Source organism: Trachurus trachurus (genome assembly GCF_905171665.1).
Source record: "Trachurus trachurus genome assembly, chromosome: 9".
Lineage (NCBI taxonomy): Eukaryota > Metazoa > Chordata > Actinopteri > Carangiformes > Carangidae > Trachurus > Trachurus trachurus.
Window position 1 is genome coordinate 1514238 of NC_139895.1, and position 14705 is coordinate 1528942.

Genomic DNA, 14705 nt, shown 5'->3' on the forward strand with positions numbered 1-14705 from the left:
ATGCATTCTGGGAAACTTGCCATAGCCCTCGGTCCGTAGTGTGCCCCTGAAAAATCTCCGTTTCGAGGGCGAGATAGCCCTACCCCTTCCCCCTAACCCTCGTCTGGACCAGAACCAGGACACCACCACCACTTCACGTGAACGCGCTAAACAAAGGGCTAGGGCCACGGGCTAGGGGGCTAAGGGGGGGACTGCAATTCACCCTAACTCTCCAGTTGTTCTTTGGTTGAATATAAACCAACTTCATTCACTGACTCTACTGACACTTGAATGCACTCATCATCATCATGTGTTTCTCTCCACACAGCGAGGACAGAACACAGACAGTGGCAGCGTCTGCCGTGAAGCCTCTTTTGAAGGAATCAGTGGGTGTGTTAACATCATTCTACTTTGTTTGTGGAGATTTTCTCCTTCTGGAACCGAGGACACAACAGACTGTTACTGATTAAACCTGTTCTGAATAGAATGAATGAAGCAATCAATCTGGCTTTTGCTTGTTAGTAGTGGATTGATGGCCATGTTACTGTTACTGTCCTTAGCTACAACTAACTAACTAACTAACTAACTAACTAACTAACTAACTAACTCCACAGTTTGATCTACTCCACACTCTGGAAAAAGAACTCAAATACATATTTCAAAGGTCAAATCATCAGATGACTTTGTATTAATGATGCTGTTCTTTCTCCATCAGCTTCCAAGTCAACAACACTCTTCTACACCCAGTCATTGTGGAGTGGTAAGTCATCAAAAGTTTTATCATATTACTATATTATTAAGTCGACCAACAGTGTTTTCACTCAGATTCTTTTCAAACATAAAAAGGAGCAAAGGAATGTTTTGCAGGCAGGCACACCTCCTGGGGAGACGGACCTGATAGATTGATTTAACTGTCTTTCATTAGTGTTGCTATCGGTTACCACCGCTTTGTGTAATTTGCTGGGTTCTATTATGGTAGAGATCCGTAATACTCTCCAGTATGTATTTCAACCCGAGCTATTTAAAGCAGATATCAGCTTCACGGCCGTTTCGGCTAATGCTGCGTTCAAGGCAGGCTTTTGAAACCGTAAGTTACAGCTTCAAGTCACAACTACGACTTGGTAGCGTTCCAGGTAACCCGTAGCTCGTGTTTTTACCATCCTGTTGTCTGTGAAAGTTCCCTATAACGGCCACTCGTAACTTCCGACCCGTGAACTCGTACCAGATCGAACTGGTATGACTTCACAGGAAGGAAAAACACAAAGTACGAGTTTCTTTGAACGCACCATGAGTTAGCAGCCCCCGCCCTTGTCAGGCATCAATTGGTCCTCGTGCTACGTCACCACATTCACGCGCATCCCTTGGCTGCACACACAGCCCTTCATGCCGTTCTCTCTCCTCATTGGATAACACTTGTATCCCACAAGGAAAATTTTCTCCTCGGGTTACAGCAGAGCAGAGTGACGGAGAGACTCGTGTTTAGGCTGAAATACTTCATGTAAGTGATTGCTGACGGAAAATAGGACTATTTAGGACTTATATTAACAAAAACATTCCACTGATATCTGCTTTAAGGTCCACTCAAATAAATAAATAATTAAATAAAAACACAGTTTTTATTTGGACCTAACCAACTCACGTATCCCTCCGCCCAGGGTTAGCGCCGCCGATCAGCAGTTGGTTAGGTCCAAATAAAAACTGCTGGAAAAAATTATATTATAGTGAACAATGGAACTGTGTATTTTTTTTTCAGGTAAAACCTCTTTTAGGCCGTGAAAATAGGCCGCTTCTTTGGGTCTGTTCACAACACTGTATGTTGTAAATCTCTGGGCAGGGCTATTATGGGCTGGCGTTGCTAACGGGAGGAGTGCAGAGAGTCTTCTACTGCAATTAAAGTACTTAGGGGCTATTTGTAGATCATACAACCACACTTTAAAAAAATGCTACTATCCCTTTAAGCCATGTATACTCACACAGGCTAATCAAAATGCAATTGCAGCATTCCCTGAACTTAAAATGTGAGTTGTATGAATTCTTTCTGGTGCTGGACTGTACTGACTTCAATAAACTGGTGGTGTTATGATCACAGCGTCTCACTTGTTGATGTGTTTGTCTGCAGCCGCCTCCTTAAGACCGACATGGAGCTGGAGGTCCTGCGCTACACCAACAGGATTTCCAGTGAAGCCCACAAAATGGTGAGGTCCTTGTTTTACAATTACAATTCATTTGAAATCAAACAATAAAAGACAGAAATGGAAAGTTGGAGCTGTAAGTGAACCACCTGTGTGTTAAGCAGCTTCTTCAGTATCAAACCAGCACAAAGTGTTCAAAGATGTCAGGACCCTCAATTCAATTCAATTTATTTAAAGTGGGACAGTGCAAGTTCATGAACGAAACAAAATCGTAAACAAGCCGGATTGTAGCCACAGGCTAATTTCCATCCGTTGTCCCATACATAGATGTTCCCTGGTACAAAATACAATAAATAAAAACAAAAGCATGTTAGAAAATAGCAGCAGTCAGTTTACAGTACAATAGATAATAATACCCTGAGGCTATAAACTGTTTAAATGCTATAATGAACAGAGATAAACTTTGACCAATAAGCTGCAACATTAAAGGTCGTGCACAGGATTGAATTTGGAGCAGGAGCAGTTAGTCATCCAAGAAATCTGTCTTTTTAAATGTCTGTGAAGTGTGATCATTAGACCTAGAGGTACAGTATGTTTTACCTATTATTCCCTAAAGCTACCCGTTTCACTAGATCTGTGACACGACATGAGTTAACGTGGTCAAATCAATAGTAACACTACTACTTACTACACTAACCACGTGCACTGTAATCCTGTAATCCCACTCTTCAACTGTAGATCATGAAGCATGTGAAACCTGGACTGAAGGAATATGAAATGGAGAGGTAAGTAAAGTGCTTCATTGTGTCAGTGTATCAGCTGATGACTTTACACCCTGCTGGTTTTCATTTATTAGTTTATTTGAGATGGGACTCCACATATTCATGAACATACAAAAACAATAATTTGATGTAAATATGTCAGATTTAGCTAGAAAGCTAGTTTCCATCCGTGGTCCCATGGTAACACAGACAGATAAAATGACATTCAGACATTTAAAACCATAGATAATAACCTACATAGGGTGTTAGCAGCAATTACAATTATGTTGTTGCAAATTGTTCAGCAGGTGACAATGCTAGGCGACGCATTGTCACCTGCAGAGAAAGAAAAGAAAAGAAAAGAGAGAGAAAAAAAAAGTAATAATAATTAAAGCCGCAAGCGGCTGTGACGGGCCCTCGTCCCACGCCACTCGGCGTCTCGCTCCCACGCCCCCGGTCACCGCTACCCCCGGGGCGCTCTTCGAAACCCCCGCGCGCCACCGGACGTGGGCGGCTGCGTCGAGGGCGGTCCCCTCATCGAACACGTGAAGTTTCGAGCAAATCGGACAATGTACGATGGAGTTACGGCAAGTTTACAGTTCGTCCACCAGGGGGCAGTAACGGGATGTGGGTCGTTGCGTTCAGGGTCGTGACCTCATCACACATGTGAAGTTTCGAGCAAATCGGACAATGTTGATGTAAAATATGGCATTTCCTGTGTCCACAAGGGGGCGACTTGAGCGAGGTTGCGTACGATCAAATGGAGGTGTAGAGGGCGGGTGTCTGATCACGTACATAAATTTTGAAGCAGTTCGGACGAAGTACATGGGACATAGAGCAGCTCGTGTATACATGGCGAGGCATCAGAAATGGCGGCGGCCACAGTGGCCACGCCCTTTGACCTACCGACCTGCAGAGCACAAGCTGTAATCAGGGCGGTCTGAGGATGATGTGTAGCGAATATGAAGCCGATCGGGCGAAACCCCTGGGAGGAGTTCGTTTCTGATGGACCGCAATACGTGGCGCCGCCACACGGGGGCAATTAGCCGTAGCCTCAAAGCGTTCGTAATGTAGCTTCACCGATTTGTTTCACATGTATCAGAAGTGGAACGAAGTTGCTGGGGTGAACTATGTACGATTAATTCATGTTAGCGTAATCTGTGTTGACTTCCTGTTACCACCGGGGGGCGCTATGAGTAACGTGGAAAGTTAATATGTCAGATTGTCCAGGAAGGACCCATCATCATGTCCACCAAGTTTGAAGCGGCTACGATCAAGTATGTCGGCGTGAGAGCCGTTCGAAGTGAAACGGCGCCGAACACGAACAGTCGCCAAAATGTCTTGCATCATAGCAGCCACGCCCTTTGACCTACAGACACGCGGAGCACAAGATAAGGTCAGCATGGCATCTCGATGGTCCATAGCCAATTTGAAGTCAATCGGACGAAATCTCTAGGAGGAGTTCGTCCAAATACGTCAAAATTTCAATCCAAAATGGCCGACTTCCGGTTGGGTTTAGGGCGTGGCTTCAAGAGGATTTTTTGTGTGTCTTGCCAAGTTCTACAACCCTACCAAATTTCATGCATGTAGGTGAAACACAGAAGTGGGGCTCGCCGTTTCCAACTTTCTAGGGGGCGCTATTTAGCCATCTTGCCCCGCCCACATGTAACGTTGCCAAAATATCAAATGTTTCGCCAGACCGGATGTGTGTGCCAAATTTCGTTCGTTTTTGAAGATGTTCAGGCCCCGTAAAACGCGATTCACTTTTGGTAAGAAAAATTATAATAATAAACATTGCAATATCTGGGGTTTTTGCTGCCAGGTCTATGCAGTACTTGGTTACTTGCTTGCTTACTTGTTGTTACTCGTCGGCTGGCACGTTGACTAATGTGCATGTCGGATTACAATAGGGTCCTCCCTGTGACGTTGTCACTGGCTCGGGCCCTAATAATAGTAATAACAACAATGGTAATGAAAGTAGTGTACAAAGTTAGCAGCCGTTGTAATAATAAGAAATGAGAGGCCAGATAATAATATCTGCATAGATATAAACGAGGAACTGTAGCTACACAATAAATGAAGGAATGGATGTGATATAGAAGGAGATAAGAAGCAGTAGAGGTTCAACCAGCAGAGCGTGTAACTCCAACAGTGTGTCATTGTTTTATAGGTGTTGTGTACTCCTGTATTATGTAATAACAGCTGCGTCACAGGCCTGGTGTGATGGTGTGGTGGTGTGATGGTGTGATGGTGTGATGGTGTGATGTTGTGATGGTGTGATGGTGTGGTAGTGGTTCTGTAGATGTGCTACTGTCAGGTGACCATCATGCTTTATTGTCTGCTTTAAATGTTTTCAAATCAATCAATTAAAAAAAATGGGACAAGATGTAATGTAATCAAATCAATGATAAATCTAGTTGAAGAACTTAAAAAAACACACATTTGACCAGCACCTTCAAAAGTGGCTGGTTGTAGCATGTAGACTGAAGTTATTACATTATTATTTCCAGTGACAGTCTCATGAAAACTGATGTAGACAGGATTCTATACATGAAGGAACCAATCCCATCAACGTGCACTAACAAACCAACCAAATAAGGAATAAAAGATGCCAATACTAACTATTCTGATATATCTGCTGCTCCACACTCATTCTGGTGCTTGTTTTAATACACACTGCACTTTCAGCACTCACCAAAGAAAGACTGGTCAGTGCAGAGAGGAAGAGCCACTAAGACTGTGTCGGCCAACTCAGACTAGCCAGTAGTAGGTACTAACGAGGAATAATTGCTGCTTCTGCTGTTTGTCTGTGCCGGGGAAAATCACATTTACCTAAATATAAATAACAGCAGAGTGTCTGGAGAGAGACCTCAGGAGACTGTGGACAGTTCTATGAAATATTCTATGTTTTTAGTACAGCTGTTAGTCACACCAACAGGAAGAACCAGAAACAAGTTTTCCTTTTTCTGCCTTTTGTTTTCCAGCTTGTTCCAGCACTACTGCTACACCAGAGGAGGGATGCGCCACACCTCGTACACCTGTATCTGTGGAACGTAAGTCCTGTAGCTGCTTTATTCCTGACTTCATTTCTTACTGCAAGTGCTTTCTACATGTTGTAATAATTGTACACGCATCTGAAATGCTCTAATAGCAACAACAACATACAGCAGAACATCTTTCAAACCTACAGTATGTGGTTTTCTGAAGCTCTGTGACCCTGCTGAGTCTCCAGCAGCAGGGCCGTTGTACAGGGGAGAAAGGTGGTGATAACTCTAGGGGCCCAGCGCCCAGTGGGGCCCATAAAAAACCCCAGTAGTCTAATCTTTGTATGACTGATTTATTCTGCGTAAGACCCTGACTAATACTCATAGTACACTGTAAAAACTCTACATCTTTCCAAGAATATTTGTCTTATTTCTTGTCCAAATGTCTCATTTCTAGTCAAAACTAATCTCTTTCCACTTAAAATAAGACTCATCACCTAAAAATTAACTTGTTTTTACATCATTTTTACTTGTTTCAAACAAATTTTCACTTGAAATAAGTAGAAAAATCTGCCAGTGAAAGCAGGTTTTTTGTGCTTGTAATAAGAAAGAAAAACTTGTTTCACTATCAGATTTTTTCTACTTATTCCAAGTGAAAATCTGCTTGAAAGAAATAAAATGTGTCTAAAAACAAGCTGCTTTTAATATGTTGAGTCTTATTTTAAAGCAGAAGTAAGCGATTCGGTGGTTTTGGCTAATGCTGCGTTCCAGGCAGGCTTTTGAAATCGTAAATTACAGCTTCTCGTAGCGTTTCAGGCAACCCACTCGTGTTTCTCCGACCTGTTTTACCTGTGAAAGTCACTATAACGGCCACTCGTAACTTCTGACCCGTGAACTCGTACCAGATCGAACTGGTACGACTTCACAGGTCGGAAAAACACGAGTTACGGGTTGCCCTGAACGCACCATAACAGTCCTCGTCCCTACGTCACCACATTCAGGCGCATCCCTTGGCTGCACACACAGAGAGGACTGCCCCTTTATGCCGTTCTCTCTCCTCATTGGATAAAGGTTGTAGGATACAAGGAAAGTTTTCTCCTGGGCTCAGAGCAGAGCAGAGTGACTGACAGACCCGTGTTTCAGTCCAAACACTCTATGTAAGTGATTGCTGTCGGAAGATATAACTATTTAAGACTTATATTAACACAAATATATCACTCACTTCTGCTTTAAGTAGAATGAGATTTGTTTTGACTAGAAATAAGACAAATATTCTTGGTAAGATACTTGAGTTTTTGCAGTGTAATGCTGCATTAGCATCAAAACAAAGAAGGCTAAATAAAAAACGATAATACATACGTAGTCTAAGAAAAAAAAAGGAAAAGTTTGGGGGAGGGGCCCACTTTAGTATTCTTTAAGGGGGCCCAGAGTTCCTAGCAACGGCCCTGTCCAGCATCTTGTCGACTGAAACAAATCACGTTCACTAACACTGTGCATCAGCCATGGATGAAGAATTCATTCTGAGATGTTGTTGTTAATCATGTTCTGGCCTTTTGTACTAAAGGTAGAATGTATAATGAGCAGCTTCAGAGGGAAATTGTCAAGGATGCATGTTGTTGTTTTGCATTATTTAGCATCGATGCTGTCCTGAAAACCACCGTTGACTTCTTTCAGCTGTAACAAATGCTTTATATTAGTCACATTTAGTGCAGTTGTTATTATTAGTAGTGTTACTATTTATCCGTGTTTAAACTCATCAATGCATCATGTGTCCTGTGTTGCTAGGGGCCATAACTCCTCTATCATCTACTACGGTCATCCTGGGGCTCCCAATGACAAGACCATTGAGGATGGAGACATGTGGTGAGTAGCTGTGGTGTCATCGTCAGACTAACTGTTGCATTGTTACGCTTCTGTTAGAGTTGTGATCTGGAGTGTTGCTTTTTTTGTTTTTGTGTTGCATTTTGGGCCCAAACTCCCAGCAACTTTGTAAATCCATGTGACTGAATGGATGCTGGTGTGTTGTTGTGTCCTGCAGTCTGTTTGACATGGGTGGAGAGTACTACTGCTACTCCTCTGACATCACCTGCTCCTTCCCGGCCAATGGCAGGTTCAGCCCAGACCAGAGGGCCGTCTATGAAGCTGTCCTCAGGTCATCCCGAGCTGTCATGGCTGCCCTCAAACCAGGTCAACATGGTTCAACTTATGACTTATACTAAAGTAAAGTGAAGGAAAGTCATCATACTTGGGCTAATCTTTCCTTCCCATACTTTCATTTCATTTATTGGTTTATTTGAGATGGGACTCCACGTATTCATGAACATACAAAAACAATGGGCCTCATTCACCAATATCTTCTTAAGAATCTTCTTAGATTCTTTCTTAAGTTGTTCTTAAGAAGTTCCTTAAGAAAACCCTACGTCAGATTCATCAACGCGTTCGTAAGCCTCAGAATTGTTGGCAGCTGTGTTCTTATGCCAACTCCTCGTAAGTTGAGGGCGTGTGCCAGGTGAGTCTAATTAACATAGGATTAGCATAGGTAACAGCCCCATCAATGCCCATAAAAGGGCATGAGACTGCAGGGCCGTGTGCACACAGCACCCACAGGCACTGAGCAGAGAAGGTGAAGTGAGAAAGAAAGTTGAAATGCTCAAATGAAAATCTGGGAGGGAGCACCAGACTCCAAACGTAAAAAGAACTTAAATAGTGAAGTGGCGCTACTGCGGCAGGAATGAAACAAAGAAACAAAGAAAAGGCTTATATTTAGTTTATATTTTTATTTAGGCTATATTTAGTAGCCAGCAGTGGATGCAGCTCTTCGGTTGTTATCAGAGAGACCACACTCTCACGTGTGCCATCATAAATATCATCATATTATCACATATGAAAAAAAAACAAAAAAAAAACAGTTGTGTGTAGTGTGAACACTTAAAAAAAAAACTGATATGAATTAAGTGTCTATAATGTTTTTTTAAGAAACTGCAATGATTTGTCAATTATTATTATTAATATATGATTATTAAAAACATCATAAAAGATGAGAAAATAATTCTTATTCAAATCATATAATATCATACAACTGCAGAACAAAAGAAAACGCTATAATCGGTTAGTTTTGCAGAAGTCTCGGCACCTAGAAGTGCGTAAGTATACTCCTGACTGCTCGTAGATATTGGGCCTCATTCACCAATATCTTCTTAAGAACCTTCTTAGATTCTTTCTTAAGTTGTTCTTAAGAAGTTCCTTAAGAAAACCCTACGTCAGATTCATCAACGCGTTCGTAAGCCTCAGAATTGTTCGCAGCTGTGTTCTTATGCCAACTCCTCGTAAGTTGAGGGCGTGTGCCAGGTGAGTCTAATTAACATAGGATTAGCATAGGTAACAGCCCCATCAATGCCCGTAAAAGGGCATGAGACTGCAGGGCCGTGTGCACACAGCACCCACAGGCACTGAGCAGAGAAGGTGAAGTGAGAAAGAAAGTTGAAATGCTCAAATGAAAATCTGGGAGGGAGCACCAGACTCCAAACGTAAAAAGAACTTAAGTAGTGAAGTGGCGCTACTGCGGCAGGAAGGAAACAAAGAAACAAACAAAAGGCTTATATTTAGTTTATATTTTTATGTTTAGATTTATATTTAGGCTATATTTAGTAGCCAGCAGTGGATGCAGCTCTTCGGTTGTTATCAGAGAGACCACACTCTCACGTGTGCCATCATAAATATCATCATATTATCACATATGAAAAAAAAACAAAAAAAAAACAGTTGTGTGTAGTGTGAACACTTAAAAAAAAAAACTGATATGAATTAAGTGTCTATAATGTTTTTTTAAGAAACTGCAATGATTTGTCAATTATTATTATTAATATATGATTATTAAAAACATCATAAAAGATGAGAAAATAATTCTTATTCAAATCATATAATATCATACAACTGCAGAACAAAAGAAAACGCTATAATCGGTTATTTTTGCAGAAGTCTCAGCACTTAAAAATGCGTAAGTATACTCCTGACTGTTCGTAGATTTTGTTCTTAGTTAAGAACAAATTCTGGATAAGAAAACATTCATGAATGCCACAATCTTCGTAAAAACTTCGTAAGTAGGACTTAAGAACAAATTTGTTCTTAAGAACGGTTCGTGAATGAGGCCCACTGATTTGATGTAAATATGTCAGATTTAGCTAGAGAGCTAGTTTCATCCGTGGTCCCATGGTAACACAGACAAATAAAATGACATTCAGACATTTAAAACCATAGATAATAACCTACAATTACAATTATATTGTTGCAGATTGTTCAGCAGGTGACAATGTTAGGCCACGCATTGTCACCTGCAGAGAAAGAAAGAACAAAATAGATAAATGAATAAATAAATAAAGAACAAGAAATAATAATAATAGAAGAAAAAAAAAAAAATAATGCAGGTGATGATGCTAGGCAACGCATTGTCACGCGCAAAAGAAATGTGTTAGATTAGCCACCTTCTCTAATTATTTGTCTCCATCTGCCCCTCTGTTTAAGAATCTTCACATAATGTCAGTCTACGATATTAATATACTTCAATCATGTGTATTTATTTATAAATATATTCATCTTTCCCACCTGCTGCCCAAATCTTTTCATGAATTCTTTACATTTAACTCTCAGCTCCATTCTTACAACACAAGACACACTGATAAACTTCATCTGCACTACACACACTCAGTTTTCTTTTGCTTCCAGAGGCTCCATACTTTGGAATTCTCATCTTCATGTAGTTAAATTATCTTCATCCCTCAATACTTCTAAATTAAGACTAAAAGCTTAAACCTGTTAAATCAAAGTTCCTAATAGTTTCTTTTCCAGTATATTTGTCATTGGATCATTATCTCTTTACATGCTCATACACTCCCTCAGTTAAATACAATTATTTTATATTTATACATACGGAGCCCGTGATATATCATGGAATAAAAAAAATATAAGTCGTTCCCACGAAATAGTAAGTCGTTCCCACGAAATAGCAAGTCGTTCCCACGAAATAGTAAGTCGTTCCCACGAAATAGCAAGTCGTTCCCACGAAATACCTAATTCGTGGGAACGAATTACTATTTCGTTCCCACGAAATAGATATAACCTGAGCACGAAATACTAATCCTACTCCTGGACACATATGCGCCGATTCCGTGGGCACTCCGGTGCACGAGCAGCCACCCACTGACCAGGTTGAGCACCCACTGAGGAGGCACGCCACCAGATGTGCATTTCTCCGTGCCGCCTCGGCCCCTCAGCTGTGTGTCCGTGGGTAGCTCGTGTGTGCGTAGCCTGTGTCAATGTGTGTATTAACACTAGAACCGCCAACATTCTAATCCCCCTTAAAACGCCACAGCGGTCTCGTCATGTGTAATTACATTGTTTCCAGTGTCCCGACCAGGTGATGTTCAGAGTTTAATCATAAAATATATATAAGCGCCGCTGTTTCATTATTTTAACCTATTTACAGCTGCGTCACCTTTACTTTGAAAGTCCAGTGGAGCTGAGCTTCAGGAGCTTATTATATATTAGGCTATAGCCTATATATTTCATTTTATATACAGTCAGTCACCGCTGAAAGAAGTTGTGCGCTCGCAGCAGGACAGACAATCAGATGGATAATTGGTAAAGTTAATAGTTTCACTTAATGTGGCCATTAATAAATTAATTCTAATGTTTCGCCTTATATGTCAGTGTTACCCAAACGCAAATCTTGAATAGGTCTCCGCTGTTTTCACATTTAAAAAGGTCTTTGTTATCTTTGTACAGAGACAATATGAGATTTGCTTGTAGTGCAGCACCTAAAAAAACCCACTGTAGACTATTCAGCCTCGCTTCCAATAAAACACACACTCGCGTTATTGCGATCAGTGAACAATATAAAACACGATTTAAAATGACAGAAAGGTACAATTGGGTCATTTCACAGAGGACTAAACTCAAAAGAAACCACTGGAGCACTCCATATAGCTAATGCAGAGGTTTAATAAAGGTGCACAACACCTAAAGTTTCGATGCGGTGTGCGTCTTCATCAGAGGTAAGCCGAACATAGGGTGACACAGCTGGTTATATAGTCACTACCTGGTGTTCATTCATTACATTGGCAATGATGTTCTTACACTCACCAAATGGGCAATACTTGATCAAAGGGCAACTTAGGTCCGCCTACCAAGAATAGGCTTCCTTCGCATTACAGGCCACGCGGTGATCCCCTTATTGCAGCGACCTGGCTCTCAATAGTCTATAGTCTACAGGACAAACACAAAGTCTCGCCATTTACAATCACACACTCCGATGTCAGTTTGTAACAATTTCCCTTACAATAAGGATATAAGGGGAACTGGCACAACGCAGTCCTGCTGCAGGCGGATCTATAGGCTCGGCTACTGGTGCGTCCAGGGAAGCAATAATCAAAGTCGCTACTCTGAGTCTCTGTATTTCACTGAACTCAAAACGCGCCCATCACAGGCGGCATAATAAACTATTACACACAGATCAACAGAACCCGAAAGCCCTCCCCCCCCCACTGTCCATTAAGTCCGAGTGGGAATGAGTGTGTGTGTGGGTGCGCGAGCGCGAGCGCACTGTCACTGTCCGTGCCGGCGTGTATGTGTGTGTGCGGGGGTGCGCGAGCTCACAGTCAGTGTGTGTGTGTGTGTGTGTGTGTGTGTGTGTGTGTGTGTGTGTGTGTGTGTGTGTGTGTGTGTGTGTGTGTGTGTGTGTGTGTGTGTGCGTGCGTGCGTGGCGTGCGTATGTGTGTGTGTGTTGGTGCGTGGTGAGGGTGAGAGAGAGTTTGTTTGTCCTACTGTCCACACGGGAGAGACGCCGCGGCTCCGCCGAGGTCTCCCTCGTCCCGCTTGGCTGAAAACGGGCTGTGAGGTGTCCAAACGGGCCTTTATGATCCACAGGGTAATCCACCGGGAAAAATAATCCACTATGCCGCCTCTCCTCCCCTCTCACCACGTCACTTCTCCATTTAAACCCTCGGTCCCACTAATGCACTTTTACGCATTACGCACACAACTTACAGCAAAAAAGAAACATTCATTCATTCATTAAAGGTCCGCACGTCCAAGTGCGCAAACCACAAGGATAATTGATCATTTCCCTGGCCTAATACACAATGAACAAAACCTGGGGAGCAAACCTGCAAATCAACTACCCCAGCTGGCCAGGCAAAACCCAGTGGATCACTACAAGTTGTTGCAACTTTTGGGAATTTACAGGTCGGCTCCATAATACGCACAAAAATACAAAGGAAACGAAAAGTAACTTTAAAAAAAATAGCAACAGCACAAAGTAGTCAAAATATGTGTTTTACGCATGCCTCTGTGCGTCTGCAGATCAAATTGATAATTAAACTTGGAGCCAAACCCGGCAGGAGAGATCAAAAATATGCAGGGGTCCAGGACCCCCATGAGAACCACTGATCCTGTTGAACGTAGGCTACTGTAACCACTGTGATACAATAAAAAAACAACATCACTGATCTGATTCACCGGCGTAGCGGTCCCTCTCTCCATTAACTCTCTAGCTCTCTCGACCACAGCTGCAAACTAAGTAGCACAGCGCCAATAATAATAATAATAATAATAATAATAATAATAATAATAATAATAATAATAATAATGCATTTTATAATCGAGATGGGATGTGACAAGGGCGTTGACCAGAGTCAAAGTGCTGTTAGAGGAGAGAGATGGGCAGGCAGGGAGGCGGTGATCATTATTAACCTACACATTTAATGACCTTATGTCGGAATGGCGGGACGTTTCCAAAAAAGGAAAGTACCGCCATTCCGACAATGGAAACAAAAATTGTCGGAGTGGTGGGACGTTTTCAATTAATGGAAGTGCCGCCATTACGACAATTAGACGTCAATGTCGGAGTGGCGGTATGTCGGAATGACCCGCGGATACCCCGCGGAGCGGAGCCAGTTTCCTTTCGGTCCCGTTCACCGACTGTGCCAGATGCGCCAGAGCGCGCACCTCTGTGCCAGGCTCGCGCTCTGCGGAGATTTGTGTTTATTCGTCTTAACAGAGATGCTGAACAGAGGGATTAACACTAGACCCGCCAAGACGGTCTCACAGACCGTTTGTGTTTTTCTTATGTAAATTACTCTGTTTACATTAAACCTACAGGTCTTCCAGTCCGTGACTTTTCCTAAATATATGTGTTTAATGGTTTCTGAAGCTTACGAGAGAGAGAGAGAGAGAGAGAGAGAGAGAGAGACCGGGTGTATACGGGCAATAACTGAAACAGGAACTGAAAAGGAAAAGGAAAATCAGAGAATACAGGATATGTCCAGGAGACTCATCGGGACGTGAGGGAGGGGGGATCGGTTGGTGGCTCAGGTATTATAATGATGAGGATATTGCTGTCAGCTGACGTGTGCTCCGTGCAGATGTAACGGAGGTGCGCGGACTGTCTGTGTAAAGGAGGTGCGTGGAGCTCCGTTACACAGACACTTCACAAACTTTATTTTGTGGGCTCAGGACAGACTAGATCATGATTAGTCTGTGTTATATAAAGCGCCATATTATATATAGCACTCACTCTCGTTCATAATGATTATTGAATTATAACGTATAATAGCCTAATTCTCTCGGCTGCTGTCCAGTCCGGTAATAACAGGTTTCTGTGGGTGTGGAGCCTAAACTACGTATCCAGGTAGAACAACTGTAATTAAGGGGGATTAGAATGTTGGCGGTTCTAGTGTTAATACACACATTGACACAGGCTACGCACACACGAGCTACCCACAGACACACAGCTGAGGGGCCGAGGCGGCACGGAGAAATGCACATCTGGTGGCGTGCCCCCTCAGTGGGTGCTC

The 14705-nt window shown here is 42.4% G+C and overlaps 1 protein-coding gene across 1 annotated transcript in view; it reads left to right on the plus strand.

The window, feature by feature from the left end:
- The window catches only part of LOC310991353 (xaa-Pro dipeptidase-like), a 31842-nt gene that overhangs the window by 10575 nt on the left and 6562 nt on the right, over positions 1-14705 (plus strand). The window contains exons 6-12 of the mRNA XM_083979035.1: positions 308-369; positions 695-739; positions 2099-2174; positions 2850-2896; positions 5857-5925; positions 7642-7719; positions 7895-8043. Of these exons, the coding sequence (XP_083835161.1) occupies positions 308-369; positions 695-739; positions 2099-2174; positions 2850-2896; positions 5857-5925; positions 7642-7719; positions 7895-8043 (526 nt within the window). The remainder of the gene's footprint in view (positions 1-307; positions 370-694; positions 740-2098; positions 2175-2849; positions 2897-5856; positions 5926-7641; positions 7720-7894; positions 8044-14705) is intronic.